Below are 25,803 nucleotides of genomic sequence, written 5' to 3'. Positions count from 1 at the left end.
CGTTTTTCCAATCTTCAATTGTCCAATTTCGATGAGCTTGTGCAAATTGTAGCCTCAGTTTCCTGTTCTTAGCTGAAAGGAGTGGCACCCGGTGTGGTCTTCTGCTGCTGTAGCCCATCTGTAGCCTCAAAGTTGGACGTACTGTGCGGCGTTCAGAGATGCTCTTCTGGCTACCTTGGTTGTAACGGGTGGCTATTTGAGTCACTGTTGCCTTTCTATCAGCTGGAACCAGTCTGGCCATTCTCCTCTGACCTCTGGCATCAACAACGCATTTCCGCCCACAGAACTGCCGCTCACTGGATGTTTTTTCTTTTTCGGACCATTCTCTGTAAACCCTAGAGATGGTTGTGCGTGAAAATCCCAGTAGATCAGCAGTTTCTGAAATACTCAGACCAGCCCTTCTGGCACCAACAACCATGCCACGTTCAAAGGCACTCAAATCACCTTTCTTCCCCATACTGATGCTCGGTTTGAACTGCAGGAGATTGTCTTGACCATGTCTACATGCCTAAATGCACTGAGTTACCGCCATGTGATTGGCTGATTAGAAATTAAGTGTTAACGAGCAGTTGGACAGGTGTACCTAATAAAGTGGCCGGTGAGTGTATATGAAGCAGGGGGAGAGATAGAGGGGGGACATATAATTTACGGGTGACTGTAGGGGGATTATACTGTGTGCGGGCACATGAAAAATTAATGAGAATGGGCGGAGTCAACATAAAAAAAGGGTGGGGCTAAATTTGCCGCAGCGCGCCGCACATTTTGTCCCTCTTTCGGTTCTTCAAAAGTTGGGAGGTATGGGTACAGGGGGCAGAGGAAAGATGTTAGAAGGTGGACGGGGGGGGGGGGGGGGGGATTGTTGGGGCATCGGGTGTGCGGCACTGCGGAGAGGGAACTGGGGCAATAATATATAAGTTTTTAGCTGGAGAACTACAAAGCACACAATACCTCTAAAGGTATGTGTGCTTTGTATTAATAATGATGTAGGCTATGTTACTAGCATAGCAGCCTGTTTGGGGGTGGGACTTTCACTTTAAAGGAGTGTTCACGTTGCGTTTTTGGCCTCCCTTGCCGGGATACGTTGGTAACCAGTCACAATCAGCTCCCCACTTATCCCTGCACGGAGAACTGCAGGCCCCCCTTTTTTTAATGGCCAGTTCTTCGTGCAGGGATAAGTTGACAGCTGATTCTGACTGGACACTTAGGCTGTATGGGGCCCCAAAATTCCTGATGGCGGCCCCGGGTGAATGAGGAGAATCAGTGACCCTTCTGTGCTTTATATAGTGGTGACTCCTCACCTGGGCGGGTCCCTGTAGGAATGTCCTCCTCACACTCCTCATCACCACTCACATAGGGCTCTTCCTTTATTCTCATAGATATAGCATTCATGTCGCTCACATCTTTATCCTTATGGAAAATCTGGGAAACAAATAATGTAAAAGTCACCGGACGAATGGGGAAGTCACAGAGAATGTTCTAGATCATTAATCTGCATGAAGATGAAAGATGTCCTGACAGTAGCTGCAGGTCTGTGAGAAGCCGGATAAACATATTAGATGGCGGCTCAATGACACCGCCCATGTATATAACCATATAATACTGCTGGATACAACAAGACTGACCACAAGGACTTCACAGCCCGTCTACACATCATAGGGAATATCTCCATCTACCTGATCATCCTGTGGAAGAAGAGGACTGGGACATCTCTCCGGTGTTGTCCTCTTACTGGATCTACCTGTAGGAAACACAGACAGGGACTGAATTCATTCTGTACATACAAATAATGGAAGTCCATGTGTATATAGTCATGTCTATTACCTGCTGATGTGAGGGGCTGCTGGTCCTCCATCATCACCTCCTTGTACAGATCCTCATGTCCTTCTAAATACTCTCACTCCTCCATGGAGAAATAGACAGCGACATCCTGACACCTTATAGGAACCTGACAACACAATGATACAGTCATCACCCCGACCCCTCCAGTTACTGTATAATGTCCCAGCATTCCCAGCAGTGTCACCTCTCCAGTCAGCAGCTCCAGCATCTTGTTGGTGAGTTCTAGGATCTTCTGTCCATTGATCTCCTCCTGTATCAGGGGGTGAGGTGAAGGCCCCGGGATTAGGCTCAGGGTTCCTCCATATCCATCATACACAGGAGCCTGACAGCGCCCACTAGAGGTCTTCTTCACTACTGTGTAATCCTGGTTATGGGGAGACACATTAATAAATCTCACTACATACATGTCCCGAGTCCATCACCTCTCCAGTCATATCATCTGTTATTACTATAGATAAGAATGATGTCATGATGACATCATCAGAATCTCTCACCTCTCCAGTAAGCTGGTAGATGATCTCTAGGGTGAGGTTTAATAGACTTTCCGCCATCTTGTTCCTGTCTCTTTCCATTCTCTTCTATAGGAGACATCAACTGAGCGGATTCTATATTGTAGGAACCTGCAGATAAAGAAGATGAGATAATGTCATGTAATAAATACAATTAATGGAGACAATAACATTTTGGCTGTTTTCACACAACTGACTTTCAGATATGAAACTTTTATTGTGTCTTTGCCTCTCCCGATCGGCCACACGGAAATGGCTGATGGACATGTGCAGTTGGCACTTTGGAACGAAGAGAACAGGGGCGCGCGAGAAGAAGAAGACAGAGGCCGTCGCTGGAGAGTTTTCGGACAGTACAGGGGACGCCCCCACTGCTGCGAGAGAAATCATTTACAGAAGGAAAAGAGAAGATATATCTAAGGAACAGCAGCACAGATCCGAATAATAAAGGTCAGAGAAGAATAGTCTTTCTTAAATCTTACGTGTATTTACTTTACAAAGCGTATCCTAGTGATAGAATCTCCTTAAGGTGGGGAGTGAAAAACATAAATGACAAATGGCTGCGGCAGGAAAGGGTTAAAGGGTCGCCATATGTTACGGACGTCTGTATGTGATCGGGGGTCGTCTATTCCTGGAGATCACAAGGTGTCAGACAAGTTGTCAGGTGATCGGTCAGATGTCATAGAGACGATTCTCTGCTGAATTCGATGACTTGGAGGGGAGACGACGGTTTATAGATCCGGTCAGTAGTCACCGAGAGCAGAGAAGAAATCCAGAGAATCCTCCGGGAATCGGCATCCGGAATCTTCTGTGTTGTTCTCTGATGGTCGCCCCGAACTTGCTCAGTGCACTGTATAATCCTGCCCGGACTGTGAGCGACCACCATATATATATATATACCTCCTCCTGTACTGCAACCGTGGTTACAGGACCTGTGATGATGTCACCTGTGTGGGAGGAGCCAACAAGTCACATGATCAGGATGTAGCAGAGCTGGTTCTGGTGACAGTAACCTATCTATCTGCAGGGCTGGGGTGATATGCTGGATCTGGTGACAGTAACCTATCTATCTGCAGGGCTGGGGTGATATGCTGGTTCTGGTGACGGTAACCTATCTATCTGCAGGGCTGTGGTGATATGCTGGATCTGGTGACAGTAACCTATCTATCTGCAGGGCTGTGGTGATATGCTGAGTCTGGTGACAGTAACCTATCTATCTGCAGGGCTGGGGTGATATGCTGGTTCTAGTGACAGTAACCTATCTATCTGCAGGGCTGGGGTGATATGCTGGGTCTGGTGACAGTAACCTATCTATCTGCAGGGCTGGGGTGATATGCTGGTTCTGGTGACAGTAACCTATCTATCTGCAGGGCTGGGGTGATATGCGGGTTCTGGTGACAGTAACCTATCTATCTGCAGGACTGGGGTGATATGCTGGTTCTGGTGACAGTAACCTATCTATCTGCAGGGCTGGGGTGATATGCTGGTTCTGGTGACAGTAACCTATCTATCTGCAGGGCTGGGGTGATATGCTGGGTCTGGTGACAGTAACCTATCTATCTGCAGGACTGGGGTGATATACCGGGTCTGGTGACAGTAACCTATCTATCTGCAGGACTGGGGTGATATACCGGGTCTGGTGACAGTAACCTATCTATCTGCAGGGTTGGGGTGATATGCTGGTTCTGGTGACAGTAACCTATCTATCTGCAGGGCTGGGGTGATATGCTGGTTCTGGTGACAGTAACCTATCTATCTGCAGGGCTGGGGTGATATGCTGGTTATGGTGACAGTAACCTATCTATCTGCAGGGCTGGGATGATATGCTGGTTATGGTGACAGTAACCTATCTATCTGCAGGGCTGGGGTGATATGCTGGTTATGGTGACAGTAACCTATCTATCTGCAGGGCTGGGGTGATATGCTGGTTCTGGTGACAGTAACCTATCTATCTGCAGGGCTGGGGTGATATGCTGGGTCTGGTGACACTAACCTATCTATCTGCAGGGCTGGGGTGATATACTGGTTCTGGTGACAGTAACCTATCTATCTGCAGGGTTGGGGTGATATGCTGGGTCTGGTGACAGTAACCTATCTATCTGCAGGGCTGGGATGATATGCTGGTTCTGGTGACAGTAACCTATCTATCTGCAGGGCTGGGGTGATATGCTGCATCTGGTGACAGTAACCTATCTGCAGGACTGGGGTGATATGCTGGGTCTGGTGACAGACATGTATTGTATGTAGCGGAGCTGTCTGTTTGTGACGTGTATGTAGCGGAGCTGTCTGTGTGTGACGTGTATGTAGCGGAGCTGTCTGTGTGTGACGTGTATGTAGTGGAGACGTCTGTGTGTGACGTGTATGCAGAGGTGCCGTCTGTGTCTGATGTGTATGTAGCAGAGCTGTCTGTGTGTGAAATTTATGTAGTGGAGCAGTCTGTGTGTGTGACGTGTATGTAGCGGAGACATCTGTGTGTGACGTGTATGTAGCAGAACATCTGTGTGTGATGTGTATGTAGTGGAACCGTCTGTGTGTAATGTGTATGTAGTGGAGCCGTCTGTGTGTGACGTGTATGTAGCGGAGCTGTCTTTGTGTGACGTGTATGTAGCGGAGCAGTCTGTGTGTGATTTGTATGTAGCAGAACATCTATGTGTGACGTGTATGTAGCGGAGCTGTCTGTGTGTGACGTGTATGTAGTGGAGCAGTCTGTGTGTGACGTTTATGTAGCGGAACGTCTGTGTGTGACGTGTATGTAGCGGAATGTCTGTTTGTGACATGTATGTAGCAGAACGTCTGTGTGTGACGTTTATGTAGCAGAACATCTGTGTGTGCCGTTTATGTAGCGGAGCCATCTGTGTGACGTGTATATAGCGGAGCCGTCTGTGTGTGACGTGTATGTAGCGGAGCTGTCTGTGTGTGACGTTTATGGAGCGGAGCTGTCTGTATGTGACGTGTATATAGGGGAGCCGTCTGTGTGTGACGTGTATGTAGTGGAGCCGTCTGTGTGTGACGTTTATGTAGCGGAGCTGTCTGTGTGTGACGTGTATATAGGGGAGCCGCCTGTGTGTGACATGTATGTAGCAGAGCCGTCTATGTGTGACGTTTATGTAGCGGAGCCGTCTGCGTGACGTGTATGTAGCGGAGACGTCTGTGTGTGATGTGTATGTAGCAGAACATCTATGTGTGACGTGTATGTAGCGGAGCCGTCTATGTGTGACGTGTATGTAGTGGAGCTGTCTGTGTGTGACGTTTCTGTAGCGGAGCCGTCTATGTGTGACGTGTATGTAGCGGAACGTCTGTGTGTGACGTGTATGTAGCGGAATGTCTGTTTGTGACATGTATGTAGCAGAACGTCTGTGTGTGCCGTTTATGTAGCGGAGCCATCTGGGTGTGACATTTTTGTAGCGGAGCCATATGTGTGACGTGTATATAGCGGAGCCGTCTGTGTGTGACATTTATGTAGTGGAGCTGTCTGTGTGTGACATGTATGTAGCGGAACGTCTGTATGTGACATGTATGTAGCGGAGCCATCTGTGTGTGCCGTTTATGTAGCAGAGCCGTCTGGGTGTGACATTTATGTAGCGGAGTCATCTGTGTGTGATATGTACAGAGCGGATTTGTGTAATCTGCAGATGGATAACTATATATGTGCATTGTGAATGCTGCAGAGCTGTGTATGTGAGATATCCATGTAATATAATTGTATTTGTACCAGTGTATGGTATTTAATGCCTTTATATCAGGGCTCAGTGTATTATGTACATGTAGCAGAGCTGTGTGTGTAAATCTTGTGGAGTACAGCTGTACTACTCTGTCACGTCTGGAGACGCCGTGGAGAGTGATCTGCTGCCTGCAATATCCTTCAGCATGACCGATCAGTAATGTTGTGAGGCCGCCAGGGGTGAACCTGCTTTTTTCACCGCCGGCAGAGCGGCGTTAGCAGGCAGAGAACAGGCACAGAGAGGACTGCTCCAGCGGCCTCCCCAATCCACCACTCGGTGACGCTAAGCCAGTCCAGGACAGCTTGTCCTGGACTGGCTTAGGTAAGCAAAAATGCCGCCCTCCCCGGGGCCCTGGCATAGCACCGCCTGAAGCGGTCGCTTCCGGTGGCCTCATGGGAGGTGCGGTGCTGGGGGCCGCACAGCTCTCCATGTGCTCGCCAGACTGCCATTAGGTACCGAGATGAGATCCTCAGACCCCTTGTGAGTCCATATGCTGGTGCGGTTGGCCCTGGAATCCTCCTAATGCAGGACAATGCCAGACCTCATGTGGCTGGAGTGTGTCAGCAGTTCCTGCAAGATGAAGGCATTGAAGCTATGCACTGGCCTGGCCGTTCCCCAGACCTGACTCCGATTGAGCACATCTGGGACATCATGTCTCGCTCCATCCACCAATGTCACGTTGCACCACAGACTGTCCAGGAGTTGGCAGATGCTTTAGTCCAGGTCTGGGAGGAGAACCCTCAGGAGACCATCCACAACCTCATCAGTAGCATGCCCAGGTGTTGTAGGGAGGTCATACAGACACGTGGAGGCCGCACACACTACTCAGCCTTATTTTGAGATGTTTTAAGGACATCACATCAAAGTTGGATCAGCCTGTAGTGTATTTTTCCACTTTGATTTTTTTTTTTTTTTTTTGGGGGGGGAGGGGGGGGGACTCCAAATCCAGCCCTCCATTGGTTAATAAATTTGTTTTCCATTGATAATTTTTGTGAGATTTTGTTGTCATCACATTCAACTCTGTACAGAACATTTCATTCATTCAGATCTATATAGTCCTAGGAGCCCTGACAGTGTCATACACTATGTATTATAGATATATATAGTCCTAGGAGCCCTGACAGTGTCATACACTATGTATTATAGATATATATAGTCCTAGGAGCCCTGACAGTGTCATACACTATGTATTATAGATATATATATATAGTCCTAGGAGCCCTGACAGTGACATACACTATGTATTATAGATATATATAGTCCTAGGAGCCCTGACAGTGTCATACACTATGTATTATAGATATATATAGTCCTAGGAGCCCTGACAGTGTCATACACTATGTATTATAGATATATATAGTCCTAGGAGCCCTGACAGTGTCATACACTATGTATTATAGATATATATAGTCCTAGGAGCCCTGACAGTGTCATACACTATGTATTATAGATATATATAGTCCTAGGAGCCCTGACAGTGTCATACACTATGTATTATAGATATATATAGTCCTAGGAGCCCTGACAGTGTCATACACTATGTATTATAGATATATAGTCCTAGGAGTCCTGACAGTGTCATACACTATGTATTATAGATATATATAGTCCTAGGAGCCCTGACAGTGTCATACACTATGTATTATAGATATATATAGTCCTAGGAGCCCTGACAGTGTCATACACCATGTATTATAGATATATACTCACCGGCCACTTTATTAGGTACACCATGCTAGTAACGGGTTGGACCCCCTTTTGCCTTCAGAACTGCCTCAATTCTTCGTGGCATAGATACAACAAGGTGCTGGAAGCATTCCTCAGAGATTTTGGTCCATATTGACATGATGGCATCACACAGTTGCCGCAGATTTGTCGGCTGCACATCCAAAGAGTGCCAAGAAAATATTCCCCACACCATGACACCACCACCACCAGCCTGAACCGTTGATACAAGGCAGGATGGATCCATGCTTTCATGTTGTTGACGCCAAATTCTGACCCTACCATCCGAATGTCGCAGCAGAAATCGAGACTCATCAGACCAGGCAACGTTTTTCCAATCTTCAATTGTCCAATTTCGATGAGCTTGTGCAAATTGTAGCCTCAGTTTCCTGTTCTTAGCTGAAAGGAGTGGCACCCGGTGTGGTCTTCTGCTGCTGTAGCCCATCTGTAGCCTCAAAGTTGGACGTACTGTGCGGCGTTCAGAGATGCTCTTCTGGCTACCTTGGTTGTAACGGGTGGCTATTTGAGTCACTGTTGCCTTTCTATCAGCTCGAACCAGTCTGGCCATTCTCCTCTGACCTCTGACATCAACAACGCATTTCCGCCCACAGAACTGCCGCTCACTGGATGTTTTTTCTTTTTCGGACCATTCTCTGTAAACCCTAGAGATGGTTGTGCGTGAAAATCCCAGTAGATCAGCAGTTTCTGAAATACTCAGACCAGCCTTTCTGGCACCCACAACCATGCCACGTTCAAAGGCACTCAAATCACCTTTCTTCCCCATACTGATGCTCGGTTTGAACTGCAGGAGATTGTCTTGACCATGTCTACATGCCTAAATGCACTGAGTTGCCGCCATGTGATTGGCTGATTAGAAATTAAGTGTTAACGAGCAGTTGGACAGGTGTACCTAATAAAGTGGCCGGTGAGTGTATATAGTCCTAGGAGCCCTGACAGTGTCATAAACTATGTATTATAGATATACTAGCTGGTACCCGCGACTTGGTCTGCGGTGATTGTAGCAGTGGGTATATACAGGCGCGGGTAAGGTTTTCGTACTGTGTATGAGGTATGGGATATGAAATGTAAGTTTGTATCTTGTTGTTGCTGTAATTCAGAGAATCCGTGAGACTTTTGTGTTGCAGTTACTTTGTATTTGAGCTGCTATATATACGGTGTTGGTATAAACTTTACATAGTGTCTTTGGGACAGAGGTATTTGAAGTTAACCCTTTCCCGCCGATGGCATTTTTTGTTTTTCGTTTTTGACTCCCCTCCTTCTAAACCCCATAACTTTTTTATTTCTCCGCTCCCAGAGCCATATGAGGTCTTAATTTTTCCTGGGACAAATTTTTCTTCCTGATGCCGCCATTATTTATTCTATATAATGTACTGGGAAGCAGGGAAAAAATTCAGAATGGGGTGGATTTGAAGAAAAAATGCATTTCTGCGACTTTCTTACGGGCTTTGGTTTTACGGCGCTCACTGTGCAACCAAAATGACCTGTCCCCTATATTCTGTGTTTCGTTATGATACCGGGATACCAAATTTATATGGTTTTATTTACATTTAGACCCCTTAAAAAAAATCCAAAACTGTGTTAAAATATTACTTTTTGAAAAGTCGCCATATTCCGACAGCCGTAACTTTTTTATACGTGCGTGTACGGGGATGCATAGGGCGTCTTTTTTTGCGGGACCGGGTGTACTTTGTAGTTCTACCATTTTCGGGAAATGTTATTGCTTTGATCACTTTTTATTCAAATTGTTATCAGAATTAAAACAGTGAAAAAATGGCAGTTAGGCACTTTTGACCATTTTTCCCGCTACGGCGTTTACCGAACAGGAAAAATATTTGTATAGCTTTGTAGAGCGGGCGATTTTGGACGTGGGGATACCTAACATGTATGTGTTTCACAGTTTTTAACGACTTTTATATGTGTTCTAGGGAAAGGGGGGTGATTTGAATTTGTAATCCTTTTTTTTTTTTATATATATATATATATATTTTTTTTACTTTTTTTAAACTTTTTTTTTTTGCATTTATTAGACCTCCTAGGGGTATTGACATGGGTGGGCGGTGTCGCGGATTGTCAGAGCGTTGGGGTCGGCAAACATGGCTGCTCCGGAGCGTTAAAGAGCGCCTCTTGGAGTATCATTAAGGTGAGGGGCAAAGTGGTAAAGTATATGAAGAGCTCAACGGAAAAATGGCCTAAGTCCAAAAATCAATATTGTGAGAAAAACGAAATTTAAAGTTTTAGCCTAAAGCAAACGGGCATTATTGTGGAATATATCTATCCAATGTAATCAGCTAATGAACACCGTTAATCCTAATCATAAATTGTATTATTTATTAAAAAAAATTGCAGCTTCATGTATAAATATTATTTATTTAATATTATTAATTAATTACTACTATTATTAAACGATGAAGAATAATAATTACCTGCCTCCCTTTTCGGCGCTAAATATGTGCAAAAGTCGATTTAGAGCCTTTTAAACAATAAGACAAAGTTTTTACACTAATATAAACAACAGACCGGAAGTCACGATTTCAATGAAAAAATGACCAACGAGAGTGAAGTAAGTAAGTTTGTATTGGACTTAGGCCATTATTCCATTAAGTGTAAATTCTTCTGCATTGAAATATATGGACTTAGGTCATTAATCCTAGGTACCTTGTAAACCCAATGCATAGAACGAGGTACAAAGAAGCTTTCTAGGTAATAATTTGAAATATGACAAAATGTGGACTTAGGCCATTTTTCCGTTGAGCTCTTCATATGTATATGTGATTGTGTGGGGTTAGGGGCGAGGCTGTGTATAATACACTATGTATTATAGATATATATATATAGTCCTAGGAGCCCTGACAGTGTCATACACTATGCATTATAGATATATATAGTCCTAGGAGCCCTGACAGTGTCATACACTATGTATTATAGATATATATAGTCCTAGGAGCCCTGACAGTGTCATACACTATGTATTATAGATATATATAGTCCTAGGAGCCCTGACAGTGTCATACACTATGTATTATAGATATATATAGTCCTAGGAGCCCTGACAGTGTCATACACTATGCATTATAGATATATATAGTCCTAGTAGCCCTGACAGTGTCATACACTATGTATTATAGATATATATAGTCCTAGGAGCCCTGACAGTGTCATACACTATGTATTATAGATATATATAGTCCTAGGAGCCAGTGACAGTGTCATACACTATGTTAAAATGCAATTTAAACTCTCGACCTGAAATGACTCTTTGGACCAAACCACTCGATCCTGAAATGAATCTATAGAGATCTGTCCATCTTTGCTAACCAACTACAACTGGATGAAGTGTTTCTTGAGATTTGCTTTCAGAGTTTTCCAACCTGACACTTACCTGGGTCTGACCCTAATGCTTCATAGTATTATAAATCTCATTTTATACATGACACATGACCACTGTTGAAGCATTTACATATTATACATCATATAACTTTGAAGAATGGTTTTGGTAATTTATCTGGAGTCGAGTTGCTTTGTGGAGAATGGACATTTATTGGTACTTGTATCTATTTCTTACCCATCATTTACTGCCCAATGTTGCGTTCTCGTTCTCTTGTATGATGTCACTGTAACTGTTGTATTTTTTCTTTTAATATTTGTTAATAAACCAAGTCCATATCAGATGTCTACTTCTCGGTGTGAGTTCTCTGATGTTTTAGAAGATAAGATTTGCGAGTTAGACACTTCCCACATTCTGGACATGAATATGCTTTCCCTGTGTGAATTCTTCGATGTGTTATTAGGGATGTTTTGTGGTTAAAGCACTTTCTACATACAGGACATATAAATGGCTTCTCCCCCGTGTGAATGTACAAATGTTCAACAAAGTTCACCTTCCTTAAAAAACACCTTCCACATTCTGGACATGAATATGGCTTCTCTCCCGTGTGAATTTGCTGATGTCTCACCAGATGTGCTTTTTGGTTAAAGCATTTCCCACATTCTGAACATGAAAATGGCTTCTCCCCCGTGTGATGTCTTTGATGTTTTATGAGATTTGGTTTCTGACTAAAACACTTCCCACATTCTGCACATGAATATGGCTTCTCTCCTGTGTGAGTTTTTTGATGGTCATATAGACTTGATTTCCGAGTAAAACATTTGCCACATTCTGAACAAGAGAATCTCTTCGCCCCGGTGGGAGCTCTTTGATGTTCACCCCTTCTGTATCTTTTATTTTGCGTCACAGTTTGTGATGAATAAGAGGACAGGACTAATTTAACTGGATCAGATAACAGATCTAGGGCTGAGGGTATATCTGGGCTAATAACATGCTCTTCATATGCATCTTGTGTGATACCATGATCCTCTGCTTTATAATCTGTAGATATCAGATGTCCCTCTGAGCTCCTGGTACAGTTATCTGACAAGAAGAAAAGGGTTTTACTAATTTGACATAATTGAAACATTTCTATATAAATACACTCACTGAATATAAACTTAATGTTACACATTGGTGGTAAAACAGATGACAATCTAGCAGTGGACCTCAGGACATGGACTAGTAGATCATGATGATTGACCACCAGGCTGTTCTCCTCCAGTTTCTTACTTCTGTGGTGAGGCCAGCATCTTCATCAGTTCATGTTGCGGTGTGCTGGTCATGACTCTTGTGTAGTGAAATGCTCAGTGCAGAATCATAAAGGGGACTGTTTGGAATCGGAACATCAATACTCTTTCTTCTTCACCCAGTAGTCATTGCCCCTTCTGTTCAGCACTGCTGGTGGAGATTCTGCACGGCAAGAAAATAGCTTCAAACTTTTGTCCTGTTGGAACCGAGTTCCCATGAAATTGTATGCTTGATCCCTCAAGTTGCTCCAGTATGTTGGAGATTTGGAGTGGAGGAAAGATCTATGCTGCATGTTTTCTGGTCCTGCCTTGCCCTTTCCTTGCTCTGGGATGGAGTTAAGAGAATCAATTCCCAGGTTATTAACACTGGCCATCATGTGATTCCCCTCATTCCTCCTACATTATTTTGAGTCGTTGGTGCATGCATACAAATGGTCCTTGCTATGTTTTCTGGTTCTCGAGGCCCACGCCTGCATTCCACAATTCTGATCCTCTTCTTCTCTCTCTGGAGTCCCAAGGTTAATGAACTGATGCACCTGGAGAACCTCAGAACTTTCCTGTACTACACAACCAAAGCATTCAATAAAACGTGGTTGTATTGGTTGAAGTTCCAACGATCTGGAGAGTACCGGTTGCTTCTTGGTTCTGTAGCTCCTCTGCGGGATCAGGATAATGTGTCATGATCCCTCTGGTTGTAAATCTGTCAGGGCTCGTTCACATCTGCGCCTGGGAGTCCGTTTTGCAGGTATCCGTTTCCTGCACAAAACAGAGCAGGAGACGGAAAGCTGCAGGACTCTTTCAAACTCATGCATTTGAATGGGTTTGAAAGGTGTCAGGCCGTGAGCACCCGTGAGCGTTTTATGCTCTCCGCGGCGAAACCGTTTTTTTTTTTTTTTTTTTTTGTAAACGGACACAGAGTCGGACATGCAGTACTCTGTGTCCGGTTTAAAAAAACGGTTTTGATGCGGAGAGCATAAAACGCTCACCGGTGCTCACGGCCGGACTCGGCATGACAGGTTTCCGTCTTCTGCATGCAGAAGACGGAAATCTGAGAACGGACTGCCGAACGCTGGTGTGAAGCCAGCGTCACCTGTTTTCTATTCCCCCCATGGCAAGCCTCTGCTATGTAGTGCGCCTTGGATGGTTGTCCCCATTACCGGGATGCCCGGTTCATGCGGATGATTGTGCTCCCATCAAAGACCACATTCATTTATTTGAACCCTACATTCCCCAATTTTTCTCTCCTCTTCTTTTTTCGCCTCGCCCTCTTCCTAGTCCCCTTCCCCACCTTCCTTCTTCATCTTCCCGCAGCCCTCATTGTCCCTGTGTTGTATGTCTCCAGTACATTTCAGTTTTTTTATACATCTTTTTGAAAATCAATAGACTTTGAATTGCAAAAAAACAAAACAAAACAAAAAAACCTGACACTGACACTGTTTCTTGCCTGTGATTTCCTCTTCTATCTAGGCTCTCTGAACTCACTTCCAGTGCTACATCTTGTTTAACTGCTGATTTCCTAGTCCTTCGCCTACAGTAGCACCTATTTCCTGACTCAATGTTCCGTAGACGAAACCTGGGTGACAAGCAGCCAAGTTCGTCCTACCTTGTGGCGGGTTGTGGTGAAAACATTGGGGAACCTTAGACTCTTCTAACCAGAACGGTGTAGGATTAGACATAGCTTCATTTGCCTACGTTGTTTTTATCCTATTGGTTACCGGCTGCAAACTGGAGAACTGAATAAATATCAATTCCACAATTTAAGCAGTAATCCCTTCCAGAAACGCTGGCCTAGAAAGATCTTTTCCAACAGGGAGCAGTTGCAGAACCTTGTGGATCAAATGCACACTTTGGTGGGTACAGTGCATACAGTATTATCCCCCATAGTGGCCCTGCACACAGTATTATGTCCCATAGTGACCCCTGCACACAGTATTATCCCCCATAGTGGCCCTGCACACAGTATTATGTCCCATAGTGGCCCCTGCACACAGTATTATGTCCCATAGTGGCCCCTGCACACAGTATTATGTCCCATAGTGGCCCCTGCACACAGTATTATCCCCCATAGTGGTCCTGCACACATTATTATACCCCATAGTGGCCCCTGCACACATTATTATACCCCATAGTGGCCCCTGCACACAGTATTATCCCCCATAGTGTACCCTGCACACAGTATTATGTCCCATAGTGACCCCTGCACACAGTATTATCTCCCATAGTGGCCCCTGCACACATTATTATACCCCATAGTGGCCCCTGCACACATTATTATACCCCATAGCGGCCCCTGCACACATTATTATACCCCATAGCGGCCCCTAAACACACTATTATACCCCATAGTGGCCCCTGCACACACTATTATGCACCATAGTGGCCCCTGCACACAGTATTATCCCCCATAGTGGCCCCTGCACACAGTATTATGTCCCATAGTGACCCCGGCACACAGTATTATGTCCCATAGTGGCCCCTGCACACAGTATTATGTCCCATAGTGGCCCCTGCACACAGTATTATCCCCCATAGTGGCCCCTGCACACAGTATTATGTCCCATAGTGGCCCCTGCACACAGTATTATCCCCCATAGTGGCCCTGCACACAGTATTATCCCCCATAGTGGCCCTGCACACAGTATTATCCCCCATTGTGGCCCCTGCACCCACTATTATGCCCCGTTGTGGACACCCATTAACAATTATTATACTCTGGGGTCTTTTCAGACCCCAGAGTATAATAATCGGAGACCCGGGGAAAGAACAACATAAAAAAAAAAAAAACACTGTAACTTACCTGTCTCCTGACTCCCTGCTGGCGGCCATCTTCAATGACGTCAGGGACGTCATGTGACCGGGAGCCTGTGTCGCAACGCATAAGGACGCAGGCCCCGATCATGTGACGTCTGAGACGTCACACAAGTAGGCCGAAGCCTGCGTGGAGCCTGGAGAGGTAAGTAACACAGTTTTTTATGTTCAGTTACCTCTCCTGCACTTCCGATCATTATACTCGGGGGTCCGAAAAGACCCCCGAGTATAATAGTGCTTGTGGGGCCCGCAGTGTCACTTACCGATCCCGGCCCCTGCCAGGATCGGTAAGTATATAGGGCCCGTTAGCGGCTGGAGTAACTCCAGCCGGTAAAGGCCTATTAAAAAAAAAAAAAAAATGCAGCGGTAGCGGCTGCCACCGGGCCCCTAATGTCCCGGGCCCTGTGGCAGCTGCTACTGCTGCTACCACGGTAGTTACGCCACTGGGTGGGTTCATAACGTAACGGAATGGGTTCAACATCATAAGGCCGTAGCTCCAAGATATTATCACAACCACTGCATCAACTGAACCAGAGATAAATCTGCCCTAGTGAGTTTTTGGAGATTGGTAACCTATTAGTAATTTCAGTGAAAATTGCTCATTGGATTTCTGTCGGACACCTCAATTGGAGCAGCATGCAGGTCTCATCATTTTCCTCTTGCAGAGGGGTCCACAAGACTGAGGCTTATATTTGGGCACCATTGCCTCTGAACTTTTCCTCTTTTTTGACAGGCCTCTCATATGATAAGTTTGACCATGTGGTTATAGCTGACATTAGTCATATGGCTTCAGTCAATGTGATCGCAGTTGATGACACTTCTCTGTCTCTGGGTCCAGTTTACTTTCCGAGCAAGGATTTTGAAAATCGTTTATTTTCTTCCATGTTCTTGAAATTTTACCTGAAGTTATTTTGGGGCTTCCTCGGTTACTCACTCATAATCTGGAGTTGGTTGACTTGAGTTCTATGTACAACGATACTTATCTATCCTGGTCTTTGTCTAGTATCTTATTCGATGCTTTGCCAATGTCTGAATATTCTTTGTTCTGAAACTTCTTTCAGAACGGATATTCAGGCCCATGTCTCCGTTTCTGACACTTCTGCCTGCACTATGGAATCTGAAGAAATTCATATTTATATAAAAGAAATTTCAGGTTTATATAGTGGTGACTACTCACCTGTAGGAATGTCCTCCTCACACTCCTCCTCACCACTCACATAGGGCTCTTCCTTTATTGTTATAGTTATTGCATTTATATCATACAGATCTTTGTTCTGGTGGAAAATCTGTGAAACAAATAATGTAAAAGTCACCGGAAAAATGGGGAAGTCACAGAGAATGTTCTAGATCATTAATCCGCATGAAGATGAAAGATGTCCTGACAGTAGCTGCAGGTCTGTGAGAAGCCGGATAAACATATTAGATGGCGGCTCAATGACACCGCCCATGTATATAACCATATAATACTGCTGGATACAACAAGACTGACCACAAGGACTTCACAGCCCGTCTACACATCATAGGGAATATCTCCATCTACCTGATCATCATCCTGTGGAAGAAGAGGACTGGGACATCTCTCCGGTGTTGTCCTCTTACTGGATCTACCTGTAGGAAACACAGACAGGGACTGAATTCATTCTGTACATACAAATAATGGAAGTCCATGTGTATATAGTCATGTCTATTACCTGCTGATGTGAGGGGCTGCTGGTCCTCCATCATCACCTCCTTGTACAGATCCTTGTGTCCTTCTAAATACTCCCACTCCTCCATGGAGAAATAGACAGCGACATCCTGACACCTTATAGGAGCCTGACAACACAATGATACAGTCATCACCCCGACCCCTCCAGTTACTGTATAATGTCCCAGCATTCCCAGCACTGTCACCTCTCCAGTCAGCAGCTCCAGCATCTTGTGGGTGAGTTCTAGGATCTTCTGTCCATTGATCTCCTCTTGTATCAGGGGGTGAGGTGGAGGCCCCGGGATTGGGCTCAGGGTTCCTCCATATCCATCATACACAGGAGCCTGACAGCGCCCACTAGAGGTCTTCTTCACTACTGTGTAATCCTGGTTATGGGGAGACACATTAATAAATCTCACTATATACATGTCCAGAGTCCATCACCTCTCCAGTCATATCATCTGTTATTACTATAGATAAGAATGATGTCATGATGACATCATCAGAACCTCTCACCTCTCCAGTAAGCTGGTAGATGAGCTCTAGGGTGAGATTTAATAGACTTTCCGCCATCTTGTTCCTGTCTCTTTCCATCCTTGATGGATCAATCAGGAATATTCTCTTATATAGAAGATACTGAGAGGATTCTATATTGTAGGAACCTGAATGGAGAGAAGATGAGACAATGTAGACATAATACAATTACTGGAGACATCTCGGCAGATATTACAGTGTAGATGATGTATTGTCTATCTTTGTATGGATTAAACATATGTTAAATTCATATGTGGCACCTTTACATGACGACTGCGGATAATCACACCCCAGTATATATGACATATGACTATCATATATCACAAGGAGACCTGACACATCATTATAGTCAATGGGGGGGATTTACTAACAGTAAGAACAACCTTACATACAATGGCCTCAGTCAGAACTGATCTAGAGTTGGATACAATTTACTTGTGTTAGAGAAGAAATTATTCCAACCAGGAGAGAGAACGTCAGGTAAAATGTAAGGGTCGACCAGTGACGAGAGTAAGGCCGTAGGACCACGTGAAGAGACCGATACCAAAGAACTGGTGACAGAGGACCAGAACAATAGAGCAGTGACTGTTAAAAGCAGCAACACATGTAGCTGGAGGGGCCCCCTGACTATAATGGGGTCTAACGTCCTCTGCTAATTTTCTGGTGGACATTGTAATGGAGTCCGGCGCAGACATGAACGTAGAATGTCCGCTAAACGTACATGGAGATTTTCAATCATCCTGGTCGTGTACGGCCATCTTTAGCGCCTTTCACTCCCACCGACATCACAACGTAATGACTTTGCTCTTCTGACAGGCGCCGTTGCCTTCGCGGTTAATCTTTTTGTATTATGGATAACACTTACTAGAATTGTCTTCCATTAGCGCCCCCTGCAGTCAGAGCGGATATATAGGCACCTTTTCTATTTATCCACTGCATCACACGTTCATTTATTCACCGCCCTGGTCTGAGCTCTGCCTCCGACTAAATACAAAGCAGAATCTGATGCTGTGTGAACAGGCCCGTAAGGGGTTAATCAGATTCCCAGTGAGTATAATTGTATCCTTAAGACATGAATAAGATATAACTGACCAGATAGTCGCCCCTCGCTCTGATCCCCTGGTATCTCTGCCTGAAGATGGCGCCAGGAAATGTTCCCCTCACCGGTCTGTATAATCTTGCCAAGACTGCGACCATATGTGTGTGTGTGTATATATAGCAGTGTATATACATATACATATATATACATATATACATACATATATATATACATATATATATATATATACCTCCTCCTGTACTGCAACCGTGGTAACAGGACCTCTGATAATGTCTCATGTGTAGGAGGAGTCAGCGAGTCCCATGATCAGTTCCTGCTGATATCTTCATCTGCTTGAAAGATTTGAAATCCTTGTGGACTAAAGGACCTGTGATGATGTCATAGTCTTGTGATCATTGGCATGTGTGGGAGGGGTCAGTGAGTCACATGATTAGGTGTTATAAGAAGTTCTGTATCCGGACCAGGATTTAGTGGAGCGGTCTGTGTGTGACGTGTATGTAGTGGAACCGTATGTGTGTGACATGTATGTAGCAGAGCTGTGTGTGACGTGTATGTAGTGAAGCTGTCTGTGTGTGATGTGTATGTAGTGGAACCGTCTGTATGTGATATGTATGTAGCGGAGCCCCCTGTGTGTGACGTGTATGTAGCGGAGCCGTCTATGTATGACGTGTATGTAGTGGAGCCATCTGTGTGTGACGTGTATGTAGCGGAGCCATCTGTGTGTGACGTGTATGTAGCGGAGCCATCTGTGTGTGACGTGTATGTAGCGGAGCCATCTGTGTGTGACGTGTATGTAGCGGAGCCATCTGTGTGTGACGTGTATGTAGCGGAGCCATCTGTGTGTGACGTGTATGTAGCCGCGCCGTCTATGTGTGTGACATGTATGTAGCGGAGCCGTCTATGTATGACGTGTATGTAGTGGAGCCGTCTGTGTGTGACGTGTATGTAGTGGAGCCGTCTGTGTGTGACGTGTATGTAGTGGAGCCGTCTGTGTGTGACGTGTATGTAGTGGAGCCATCTGTGTGGTGTATGTAGCGGAGCCATCTCTGTGGTGTATGTAGCGGAGCCGTCTGTGTGTGACGTGTATGTAACGGAGCCATCTGTGTGTGACGTGTATGTAGCGGAGCCATCTGTGTGGTGTATGTAGCGGAGCCGTCTGTGTGTGAAGTGTATGTAGCAGAGCTGTCTGTGTGTGACGTGTATGTAGTGGAGCCGTCTGTGTGGTGTATGTAGTGGAGCTGTCTTTGTGTGACGTGTATGTAGTGGAGCGGTCTGTGTGTGACGTGTATGTAGTGGAGCGGTCTGTGTGTGACGTGTATGTAGTGGAGCGGTCTGTGTGTGATGTGTATGTAATGGAACCGTATGTGTGTGACATGTATGTAGCAGAGCTGTGTGTGACGTGTATTTAGCGGAGACGTCTGTGTGTGATTTGTATATAGTGGAGCTGTCTGTGACGTGTATGTAGTGGATTTGTCTGTTTGTGACTTGTATGTAGTGAAGCCGTATGTGTGGTGTATGTAGCAGGGCTGTCTGTGTGTGACGTGTATGTAGTGGAGCCGTCTGTGTGTGACGTGTATGTAGCGGAGCTGTCTGTGTGTGACATGTATGTAGTGGAGCCGTCTGTGTGTGACGTGTATGTAGTGGAGCCGTCTGTGTGTGACGTGTATGTAGTGGAGCCGTCTGTGTGTGACGTGTATGTAGCGGAGCTGTCTGTGTGTGACGTGTATGTAGTGGAGCCGTCTGTGTGTGACGTGTATGTAGCGGAGCTGTCTGTGTGTGACGTGTATGTAGCGGAGCCGTCTGTGTGTGACATGTATGTAGTGGAGCCGTCTGTGTGTGACGTGTATGTAGTGGAGCCGTCTGTGTGTGACGTGTATGTAGCAGAGCTGTCTGTGTGTGACGTGTATGTAGCAGAGCTGTCTGTGTGTGACGTGTATGTAGCGGAGCCGTCTGTGTGTGACGTGTATGTAGTGGAGCCATCTGTGTGTGACGTGTATGTAGTGGAGCCGTCTGTGTGTGACGTGTATGTAGTGGAGCCGTCTGTGTGTGACGTGTATGTAGTGGAGCCGTCTGTGTGTGACGTGTATGTAGCGGAGCTGTCTGTGTGTGACATGTATGTAGTGGAGCCGTCTGTGTGTGACGTGTATGTAGCGGAGCTGTCTGTGTGTGACGTGTATGTAGTGGAGCCGTCTGTGTGTGACGTGTATGTAGCGGAGCTGTCTGTGTGTGACGTGTATGTAGCGGAGCCGTCTGTGTGTGACATGTATGTAGTGGAGCCGTCTGTGTGTGACGTGTATGTAGTGGAGCCGTCTGTGTGTGACGTGTATGTAGCAGAGCTGTCTGTGTGTGACGTGTATGTAGCAGAGCTGTCTGTGTGTGACGTGTATGTAGCGGAGCCGTCTGTGTGTGACGTGTATGTAGCAGAGCTGTCTGTGTGTGACGTGTATGTAGCGGAGCCGTCTGTGTGTGACGTGTATGTAGTGGAGCCATCTGTGTGTGACGTGTATGTAGTGGAGCCGTCTGTGTGTGACGTGTATGTAGTGGAGCCGTCTGTGTGTGACGTGTATGTAGCAGAGCTGTCTGTGTGTGACGTGTATGTAGCAGAGCTGTCTGTGTGTGACGTGTATGTAGCGGAGCCGTCTGTGTGTGACATGTATGTAGTGGAGCCATCTGTGTGTGACGTGTATGTAGTGGAGCCGTCTGTGTGTGACGTGTATGTAGCAGAGCTGTCTGTGTGTGACGTGTATGTAGCAGAGCTGTCTGTGTGTGACGTGTATGTAGCGGAGCCGTCTGTGTGTGACATGTATGTAGTGGAGCCATCTGTGTGTGACGTGTATGTAGTGGAGCCGTCTGTGTGTGACGTGTATGTAGCAGAGCTGTCTGTGTGTGACGTGTATGTAGCAGAGCTGTCTGTGTGTGACGTGTATGTAGCGGAGCCGTCTGTGTGTGACATGTATGTAGTGGAGCCATCTGTGTGTGACGTGTATGTAGTGGAGCCGTCTGTGTGGTGTATGTAGCGGAGCCATCTGTGTGTGACGTGTATGTAGTGGAGCCGTCTGTGTGGTGTATGTAGCGGAGCTGTCTGTGTGTGACATGTATGTAGTGGAGCCGTCTGTGTGGTGTATGTAACGGAGTCGTCTGTGTGTGACGTGTATGTAGGGGAGCCGTCTGTTTGTGACATGTATGTAGCAGAGCCGTCTGTGTGTGACGTGTATATAGTGGATCCGTCTGTGTGGTGTATGTAGTGGAGCTGTCTTTGTGTGACGTGTATGTAGTGGAGCAGTCTGTGTGTGATGTGTATGTAATGGAACCGTATGTGTGTGACATGTATGTAGCAGAGCTGTGTGTGACGTGTATTTAGCGGAGACGTCTGTGTGTGATTTGTATATAGTGGAGCTGTCTGTGACGTGTATGTAGTGGATTTGTCTGTTTGTGACTTGTATGTAGTGAAGCCGTATGTGTGGTGTATGTAGCAGGGCTGTCTGTGTGTGACGTGTATGTAGCAGAGCTGTCTGTGTGTGACGTGTATGTAGCGGAGCCGTCTGTGTGTGACATGTATGTAGCGGAGCCATCTGTGTGTGACGTGTATGTAGTGGAGCCGTCTGTGTGTGACGTCTATGTAGTGGAGCCGTCTGTGTGTGACGTTTATGTAGTGGAGCTGTCTGTGTGGTGTATGTAGCGGAGCTGTCTGTGTGTGATGTGTATGTAGCGGAGCAGTCTGTGTGTGACGTGTATGTAGCGGAGCTGTCTGTGTATGACGTGTATGTAGCAGAGCTGTCTGTGTGTGACGTGTATGTAGCAGAGCCGTCTGTGTGTGACGTGTATGTAGCGGAGCCGTCTGTGTGTGACATGTATGTAGCGGAGCCATCTGTGTGTGACGTGTATGTAGTGGAGCCGTCTGTGTGTGACGTCTATGTAGTGGAGCCGTCTGTGTGTGACGTTTATGTAGTGGAGCTGTCTGTGTGGTGTATGTAGCGGAGCTGTCTGTGTGTGATGTGTATGTAGCGGAGCCGTCTGTGTGTGACGTGTATGTAGCGGAGCTGTCTGTGTGTGACGTGTATGTAGCAGAGCTGTCTGTGTGTGACGTGTATGTAGCAGAGCTGTCTGTGTGTGACGTGTATGTAGTGGAGCCGTCTGTGTGGTGTATGTAGCAGGGCTGTCTGTGTGTGACGTGTATGTAGCGGAGCTGTCTGTGTGTGACATGTATGTAGCGGAGCCGTCTGTGTGTGACGTGTATGTAGCGGAGCCATCTGTGTGTGACGTGTATGTAGTGGAGCCGTCTCTGTGGTGTATTTCTCACTATTCCCAATCCAGCACTCTCTTTATTCTATCACATCCCCAAGATCCATAAAAGCTTAGTTGAGCCCCCTGGTCGACCAATCATTTCGGGGATCAAGTCGCTTACAAGGAATTTATCGCAATACGTGGACACACAACTTCAACCCTTAGTCATCCGGCTGCCTTCACATCTAAAAGATTCCACTCATCTGATATCCGACTTGGTAGGGAGACCTTGGAAAAATACTTATCTGTGGGCTACGCTTGACGTAACAGCACTGTACACCAACATACCGCACGCCAAGGGATTGGAGGCTATTGAAACTAGTCTTATGGAGGACTCCAACCTGCCTCAAACACAACAAGATTTTATTGTTAATGCCATTCAATTTATTCTTGAACATAACTCCTTCGAATTTCAGGGCAGGATTTATCTCCAGAAATGCGGAACCGCCATGGGTTCAAAATTTGCGCCCAGCTACGCGAATTTATATATGGGCCAGTTTGAGAAATCCTTTATCTATGGCTCAAACCCGTGGGCCTCCCGTATCGTCTATTATAGGAGATATATAGACGATCTCTTGTTTATTTGGGATGGCCCAGTGGAGGAGTATGAAGAATTCATCAGGGTACTGAAAAAAATTCAGAATGAGGCGCAATTGGAGAAAAAATGCATTTGCGCCATTTTCTTATGGGTTTAATTTTTACAGCATTCACTGTTTGGTACAAATGACATGTTACCTGTGTTCTACGTGTCAGTACGAATGCGGTGATACCAAATTTATATAGTATTTGAAATTTTTTGATACTTTTTAAAAAAAATGATAAACTTTGCAAAATAGAAAAAAAAATTTGTGTCATCATGTTCTAACACCTGTAACTTTTTCATATTTCCATGTATGGAGCTGGTTGTGGTGTCTTTTTATGCGGGACAAGATGACGTTTCTATTGATACCATTTGGGGAAAGATCCGATGGTTTGATCACTTTTTATTCAATTTTTTATAGGAGGCAAAGTGTTGAAAAAAACGCTTTTTGGCTGTTTTTATTTTTTTTGCCGCTATGTTGTTTGCAGTACGGGATAAATGTTTTAATATTCTAATAGTTCAGGCATTTTGGAGCGCGGGGATACCTAATATGTTTATGTTTAATGTTCTTTAATTACTTTTATAGCTAATCTAGGGAAAGGGGGGTGATTTGAACTTTTATATTTTTTTAATTTTTTTAATACTTTTAAAAACTTTTTTTTTTCTTCTGTTACATTTATGATCAGACCCCTTAGGTACCTTGAAACCTAGGGAGTCTGATCGCTCATACAATACTACAGTATTGCAGTGAATAGGAAAATCGCAGCACTTCTATTAGAGGCGGCCTCTGGCATCGTCTAATAGAACTAGTGCAGGGACAAGCCTGGAAGCCTTCAATAGGCTTCCGGCTGTCATAGCAACCGATCACCGCCCTCATGTGACGTTCAGGAGGGCGGCGATCGGCAAAACATGGCGGCGCCCATGCCGCCGGCGCCGTTTACACACTGCGGTCACGTTTGACCGCAGTGTGTAAAGGGTTAACAGCAGCGATCGGCTCGGGCACCGACCGCTGCTGTTATTGGCAGGTCCTGGCTGTATTATACAGCCGGCATCTGCCCTGTATGGAGCGAGCTCAGCGTGTGAGCTCGCTCTATACATCCCCATGCGACCCATGACGTACAGTTACGTCAAGGGTCGCTAAGGGGTTAAAAGGATCAGGCGCAACTGTACACATGCCAGGGACTATGAACAACAAAGTCAGTTATTGGCACAAAGGTTTCATGATAAACCATACCCAAAAGCCATTGTGGCGGCGGCAAAACAGAAAGCGGCTTCGTTATCACAACAAGCTTGTTTATTACCTCGCCCCTGGGATACCGATTTTGAATATAAGTGTAATCTCTTGATCACTTATAACAGGGCACACCAATCCATACGGGGAGTTTTCAGGAGACACTGGAACATACTACTGAACGACCCTCATTTGAGGGATATTTTGCCTAAGAATCCGGGTTTCACATTCAGGAGAGCAAGAACTCTGAAAAGTCTGGTTGCGCCCAGTAGGCTGAGACATACTAATCATCCAACTTCCACTACCATCAAACAACAAAAAAAAGGGGCAGCTTCCGTTGTCATAAAAAAAAAGATGTAAGTGCTGTTCCTGCATCTCAAATGATATTCATAAAGTCACAAGTAATGTCACCAAGGAAACATTTTCCATTACTACTCATCTGGATTGCTCTTCATCATATGTGATTTACTTACTGGAATGTCCATGTGGTCTTCAGTATGTGGGCAGGACCACAATGCCTTTACGTATCAGATTGAATAAGCACAGATCTAATGTGGTGAACAGTTACCTTAAAGGGATTCTACCACTAAAACACATTTTTTTCTAGTTAACACGTCAGAATAGCCTTTAAAAAGGCTATTCGTCTCTTACCTGTAGAAGTGCTCTCTGCCGCGCCATTCGTTCAAAATACTGGTTTGTACCGGTATGCTAATTAGTTCTCTCGCAGCGATGGGGGCGTCCCCATCGCAGGAGCAGCGATGGGGGCGTCCTCATTGCAGCTCGAAAACCGACCGCAGCACCGCCTCTATGGTCTTCTGTATCCTCCCCTTGCTTCTTCAGCGTCTCTGTCGGACGCCTGCGCAGTACGCTCTGTTCGGCGAAGATTGCCGAACGTACTGCGCATGCGCGAAATTGCGGTCCCAGCCATAGTGCGAGCGCTGCAATTTCGCGCATGCGCAGTACGTTCGGCAATCTTCGCCGAACAGAGCGTACTGCGCAGGCGTCCGACAGAGACGCTGAAGAAGCAAGGGGAGGATACAGAAGACCAGAGAGGCGGCGCTGCGGTAGGTTTTCGAGCTGCAATGGGGACGCCCCCATCGCTGCTCCTGTGATGGGGACGCCCCCATCACTGCAAGAGAACTAATTAGCATACCGGTACAAACCGGTATTTTGAACGAACGGCGCGGCGGAG

The 25,803-nt window shown here is 45.7% G+C and overlaps 1 protein-coding gene across 1 annotated transcript in view; it reads right to left on the bottom strand.

Annotated features, from left to right (window-relative positions):
* Positions 1-25,803, bottom strand: part of LOC142192512 (uncharacterized) — a 207,719-nt gene that overhangs the window by 169,170 nt on the left and 12,746 nt on the right. The window contains exons 5-9 of the mRNA XM_075262424.1: positions 17,439-17,584; positions 17,129-17,308; positions 16,927-17,050; positions 1,674-1,738; positions 1,299-1,419 (exon numbers count right to left, since the gene is read on the bottom strand). Coding sequence (XP_075118525.1) covers positions 1,299-1,419; positions 1,674-1,738; positions 16,927-17,050; positions 17,129-17,308; positions 17,439-17,584 — 636 coding nt within the window. The remainder of the gene's footprint in view (positions 1-1,298; positions 1,420-1,673; positions 1,739-16,926; positions 17,051-17,128; positions 17,309-17,438; positions 17,585-25,803) is intronic.

Source organism: Leptodactylus fuscus, chromosome 1 (genome assembly GCF_031893055.1).
Source record: "Leptodactylus fuscus isolate aLepFus1 chromosome 1, aLepFus1.hap2, whole genome shotgun sequence".
In the NCBI taxonomy this organism is placed as follows: domain Eukaryota; kingdom Metazoa; phylum Chordata; class Amphibia; order Anura; family Leptodactylidae; genus Leptodactylus; species Leptodactylus fuscus.
The sequence above is the reverse complement of the archived record's forward strand: the minus strand, read 5'-3'. Positions and strand labels throughout refer to the sequence as shown.